Here is a 6532-nt window from a genome sequence, read left to right as displayed (position 1 = left end):
GAGGGTAGGTGTTCTATGCATGTAATTTATCACCTAAAGGCACCAAAAACAGAGGAGATTAATGCAAATAAGCCTAAATTATTGCTAATTTTTGGGTTTAAGGTTTGGGTGTGAGACGTAATAACTTGTTTTGGAACAAGATGAACTAGAAAAGGACACGAAAACGTGGGGAAAAAGAAAACACATTGAAGAAAATATCAATATCAAAGCCAATGAGGGTTGGGGATTTTGATTAAAAGCCCATTGACGTATTCCATTCACAAACTGAGGAACTGCATTTATTATAACTTTGTATTATTGAATCAACAAAAATTAATATGCATTTTGCATTTTGTACTTAACTTTTTAGGGAAAAAAAAATACACAGTTTTTATTATTCTGTTCATGTGAATTTTACGTATAAGTAGAGAGATCATAATAACATATAACATTTTTCAAAGTTAACGAATAAATACCTTAAACTTTAATTTTTCTTTTTAATGAGTAAATTACATTACAAAATAATATAATATACTATTTTTGATGAAATTTTTCTCTAAAAAAAAAGTACTATTTTCTACGGATTTTTGATAGAATTAATTGTAGAAAATTTTGTCGAATAAAACTAAATCGGTAATAATATTCTGTCAAAATAAAAAAATCCCATACCTATAATGATAAATTAACTGAAAAAAATTATATATCAAAATAAAAAATCTTCTAAATTGTATTTTAAATTAATTCTTTGTAAACAAGAATCGAAGGCTCGTATGCTAGCTACGAGTCAAGTTTGAATGGAATTAAAGCTGAAAAAGCAAGTGAACGCAACAAGTGACACAAATATAAACCACTTCAGACTGATCCACAAACTTTGGTCTTAAAATTAAATGGGATTATAAAGGAATATACGGATGATTGAATCCTTCAAACCAGTCTTTAATTAGAAGGTTGAGGCATTCTCGAAAGGATAGCGAAGGCAAATATTTAAAACCATAACCTTAATGCTTACAACGGCTGGCTGTTGATACCTAAAGATGCAGTGTTTAGGGACCAAGTCTCCTTCTAGACTTGGTCCCAAAGCACTACCACATTGATAACAATGCATTAGCTGTCTGCTCGGGTTTCCTAAACATATATGATACCAATAATGAAAGCTAAAGCTAATAAATAAGGGAACCAGCAAGCAGTTAACCAGTATTATCAATTAATTAGTCCTACAAAAATTGAAATTCCAACATGAATAATTAAATCGATGCATTAATTTTTTTGTGGCATTGCATGGTGCACGTGAATGATTTTGCTGTTGGCCTTGTCTCAAGAGAATCATGCTTGAGTTAATTTGTAATGTTTCAAATAATGTGCATGACATATATATAAATGTTTATTATTTGGTGTTACAAAATTTCATATTGGATAGCTAAGTTTAGGGTCTTGAACTTATATACATGGATGTTGTAAATTTCAAAAGATTAGCTTTTAAGGGTGAAGATAATGATTTTGTAATAAGTGGTATCATAGTAAATTTAGACTCAATTCTGATTTCACATCAAGCACTCCAATGGATGGAGGGCAAGATGATTTCGCTCGTGACAAGAGTGATGCGTATTTAGATGAGAAAGAATGTTACAATATCACATTAAGCACTCCAATAGATGGAGTACGCAAGATGATTTAATCCGCGAAAGAACAACGCAAATTTAGATAAAAAAAGAAAGTTAGAAATATTGATATGTGAATACTATACACCTTAATAAATTAGTTTTTTTAGGAAAACGTAATGAACTTGTGACACTAGCTAGCATGAGTACTTCAAATTTAATGTAATTAGCTCGTAACTGTTGGAATGTACTGATGATGTTGGCTAAAGTGGCAAAATCAAGTGTTATCAAATTTTCTTAATTAATTTTGGATTATGATTTAATTTGAATTTCTTATACACTAACATTGTCTTTTAATTTGGGTGAGCTAGGTCGTTCACCAACAAATGATATCATGCAAATACTATATCATTCATTTGACGTGTCAGCCCCCAACCCTCTTTCTCTCCCATGCATTCGCACCATATAGGAGTGGCAAAGCTGAAATTCGTTCCTTAAAAGAAGGCCAAAAAAAGTATAGTTGCATACAGATATATACTAATATAAAAAAAACAAAATTTGAGGGAAAAGGTCGGCTGATTTTCCCGGTTGGAAAATTCAATGCCACGGCGGTTTAACAATTAAAAGTTCGTTGGGGTAGTTGCATCCTCCCATCGCTCTCTCTCGCCCCTTTAAATTGCTCCAACATCCTCCCACAATTTGCAACTCGGTAACTCTTTTCCCACTCTTTCCTTCATTTTCTTAGCATATTCGAAACCGAAAGAACTACCAATTTTTCTCGAGTTTCTTTACACCAAATCTTTCGTTTCTTGATTTTCAGCAACTTGTTTGATCTGGGTTTTTGTTCAGGCTTCATATTGGGTTTGTTTTATAGCAAAACGGATGGCAGCAGAGAGTAGGCAAAGCTCGAATGCCGAGCCTGTAAGGTTCCAGGCGGCTTCATCAGAAGAAAGAAGATCAAACAATCTCCCAAACTTTCTTCTTTCAGTAAGGCTAAAATATGTGAAGCTTGGTTACCATTATCTAATCTCCAACGCCATGTATTTAATGCTAGTGCCTCTCCTAGGCATTGCTGCAGCTCATCTTTCCACGCTTACTTTCCTTGACTTTGTTCAACTATGGGACCAACTCAAGTTCAATCTCGTCTCAGTAACCCTATGTTCAGGTCTTTTAGTTTTCTTGGCCACACTTTACTTCATGAGCCGCCCTAGGAAAGTCTACTTAGTGGATTTTGCCTGTTACAAGCCTGAAGCTGATCGTACTTGCACCAGGGAGATCTTCATGGAGAGATCTGGCCTCACTGGGAGCTTCACTGAAGAGAACTTAGCCTTTCAAAAGAAAATCCTTGAGAGGTCTGGTTTGGGGCAGAAGACCTACTTGCCAGAGGCTGTGCTGCATGTCCCACCAAACCCCTGTATGGCGGAGGCTAGGAAGGAGGCTGAGACCGTGATGTTTGGAGCCATTGATGAGCTTTTGGCGAAAACTGGTGTGAAGGCCAAGGATATAGGGATCCTTGTGGTGAATTGCAGCTTGTTCAACCCTACACCATCTCTTTCTGCCATGGTTGTGAACAGATACAAGCTTAGAGGGAACATTTTGAGTTACAATCTTGGTGGAATGGGCTGCAGTGCTGGGCTCATTTCTATAGACCTTGCTAAACAGCTACTACAGGTAAGTTTCTTTTTAAATTTTTACCCCTTCAAACCACATGTTTTTCTTTTTCTTTTTTTTTGACAGGTTTAAACCACATGTTCTTTTTTATTTATTTATTTCAGTTGTTAGCTTGCTATTATATGAGATGCATTGTGTGAAAAAGGGCTCCTGCACTTTTGGTTATCAATGAACCAATTAATCTCATCTAGGATGGTTCAATATAGAGGAATTGTACCATATGTTAAAAGGAAATCTTATATATGACTCCAGCCAGCTGAGCCCATGTGCTCGAGCTGGTACTTTGTATATATTAGGTGAGCCACATTAAAGGATGGCTGCAGGTGATTTTATTAGGCCAACTGACTCAAGGAAAAGACAGTTACTGTTATAATCAATTAAATTGGAAAAGGTGATACTAAATTCCAGCTGTAGCTCAGAGGGTCCGGACCACCCACTAGGGTAAACTTTGCTAGTTTCCAGCATTATCATCATAGTAGAACATACGCAACTTGTCCCGAAAATGAAGTTAGAACTAAGAATAAACAATGCATATAACAAGGTAGCTAGCATAAAATGAAAAATTCTTCTGCATATTTTACCCGTTGGAAATGAGTTTCCTTTTTCACTTCCAAAATAACTTTTAATTATAGAAAGATTAATAAGAAGATGTGCTCTTTGCTGCAATGACTGAAAAAATATTTTTGTTCCAACAGGTGCACCCTAACTCTTATGCCTTAGTTGTAAGCATGGAGAACATTACTCTCAACTGGTATTTCGGCAACGACCGATCCATGCTCGTCTCAAACTGCCTCTTCCGCATGGGCGGCGCTGCAATCCTGCTCTCCAACCGGTTCTCCGATCGCCGCCGTTCCAAGTATCAACTTATTCACACCGTACGTACCCACAAAGGGGCTGACGATAAATGCTACAACTGTGTCTTCCAACGCGAGGATGACACCAAAAGAATTGGTGTTTCGCTCTCGAAAGACCTCATGGCTGTCGCTGGAGAAGCCCTTAAAACCAATATCACCACGCTCGGGCCATTAGTTCTTCCCATGTCCGAGCAACTCCTGTTTTTTGTCACTTTAGTTGCAAGGAAAGTCTTCAAAATGAAGATCAAACCATACATTCCGGATTTCAAGTTGGCTTTCGAGCATTTCTGTATTCATGCTGGAGGGAGGGCTGTGCTAGATGAGCTCGAGAAAAACCTTGATCTCACGGATTGGCACATGGAGCCATCGAGGATGACCCTTTACAGGTTTGGAAACACTTCAAGCAGTTCCTTGTGGTACGAACTAGCTTACTCTGAGGCCAAAGGGAGAATCAGAAAAGGTGATAGAACATGGCAGATTGCTTTCGGGTCAGGATTCAAGTGCAACAGTGCTGTTTGGAAGGCCTTGAAGTCCATCAATCCAGCCAAGGAGAAGAGTCCTTGGATTGATGAAATCGATGAGTACCCTGTTCATGTGCCCAGGGTTGCAACAGTCTCTTCTTCCTAAAACCATAATTTCCCATTAAGGAGAGAGAGAAACTTTAATTAGTACAATTAGTACTATGATTTATTTTATACATGCTTAATGTGTGTTAATCTGAATGTTAATTCCAAGTTAAAGAAAACACACCCCATTCCATTACTTTCTTTTTTTCTCCTTTTCATTTTTCTTGGTGTTGAAAAACAATTGATTGGTGAATGTAATTTTTACACAAATGAAATGTTGCTTATTTCTTAATCAAACTTATTGCCTATATCTTGTCAATTGTTGTTGGAATTACTATGAAACTTGAGGCTTCACTTTACTACAAAAACAATTAATCAATTGATTGATGAACAATATCTTTTGATGATGTCAATGTCAACTTTTAATATGTTTTATTTCTCTATAGACAAGTCAATCCAGCTATGGTAATGAACAAGGAAATTGATTTCTAAAACAAGCTGAAGATCAATGGGTGCAATGCAAGGAATCCATGGTTGCTAATCTAACAATTTGGGTTAAAGAAATTTTGCACCCAAGCAAGCATCTTCCTCTTGGGACTTGAATCCATCAAACTGTTTGGCCTTGATTGAACCAACAATCAAAATATAGGTATACCAATACCTGACTTTCAACTTCATAGTTTCTTTTCCTTTTCCTTTTTCTTCTTCTTCTCCTTAATTTATTGGATTCTTTTATAAGAATGATTTTGATTTGATCTTGAGAATCACAAAACCTTTCCGTGATATCATCAACAACCTTAATTTTATGTATTTTATCACGTTCTAATCAAGGAAAATCATATTCATTACTTCTTCCCAACCACTTCAATTAATAAGACCAAGGCGGCTTCAATGACAATTTTCAATTAATCTATTTTTTAAAGGGTAATGCTCTAAAGCAACCATAATTTAATTAAAATTTTCGTATTTTTAGAAAATACTTTTAGATCACAAAAGCATATTGTTAAAAAGTTAATAAAACCCCAAATTTTCTTAATTAAAAAACTCTAAACTAAGCAAGCACACAAGAATTATATCCCCTGTTTGTGTGTGGTAAGCCCTGAAAGTTGATAGGCATGATAAGCACTAGTAAAAGAATACTAGAGGAAGGTTCCCAAGAAGATATCGAACTCCTAAGTTAAATTTTGATGGTCTCCAGTTCAAATTTTTGAAAGAGAAACAGAATTTTCAAGATAAAAGAAAATATCTCCTATCAAGACACATTATTTTCATGATTATTGTAAGTTGTACTTAATTATAACTATATATATGTAATTTTGTTCAAAAAAGAATTGACAACTTAAATGTACTCTAGTGATTGTTAATTTTGTTGAGGAGGTTGTGACCTTAAGAAACAAAAGGTAAATAGGCCGCCAAGATTGAAGAAGGTAAGTTTGTCAGCCCATGCTCCAGCCCGTTATATCAGGGAATGGGCCGGATAATAAGTTGGATATCTGTTACGATTGGGCCCATTTGGGTATTATATGCCTGAATTAATCTTCAAAGGCTAATTCTAGAAAGCAATTATATATATATATAGATAGATAGATAGATAGATAGGGACACCATTTTTTAATAATAATATCAGTTAATTTCCTTTTATATGTTTTAAAATTATTAAACAGTTCAAGATCATTTTATGGGTAATAATGCCTTGAAGGCCTAATAAGTTCTTTAAGGATGCTATTTATCAAATATTAAAATATTATTTAAGAGCCTCAAGGTAACTTAAAAAAAAAGAAATTCAAAATCTATATATAAGAGATGGAAAGGAAGTTTGCTTTGAATATCATTATATACTATATATATATATATATTATATACC

The 6532-nt window shown here is 35.1% G+C and overlaps 1 protein-coding gene across 1 annotated transcript; it reads left to right on the top strand.

Annotated features, from left to right (window-relative positions):
* LOC18603101 (3-ketoacyl-CoA synthase 11) lies at window positions 2268-4965 on the top strand. Its single transcript, XM_007034864.2, has 2 exons — window positions 2268-3248; window positions 3944-4965. The coding sequence occupies exons 1-2, from the start codon at window positions 2460-2462 to the stop codon at window positions 4727-4729; spliced, it is 1575 nt and encodes a 524-aa protein (XP_007034926.1). The 5' UTR covers window positions 2268-2459; the 3' UTR covers window positions 4730-4965.

The sequence above is a fragment of the Theobroma cacao genome, chromosome 4 (genome assembly GCF_000208745.1).
Source record: "Theobroma cacao cultivar B97-61/B2 chromosome 4, Criollo_cocoa_genome_V2, whole genome shotgun sequence".
In the NCBI taxonomy this organism is placed as follows: domain Eukaryota; kingdom Viridiplantae; phylum Streptophyta; class Magnoliopsida; order Malvales; family Malvaceae; genus Theobroma; species Theobroma cacao.
The sequence above is the reverse complement of the archived record's forward strand: the minus strand, read 5'-3'. Positions and strand labels throughout refer to the sequence as shown.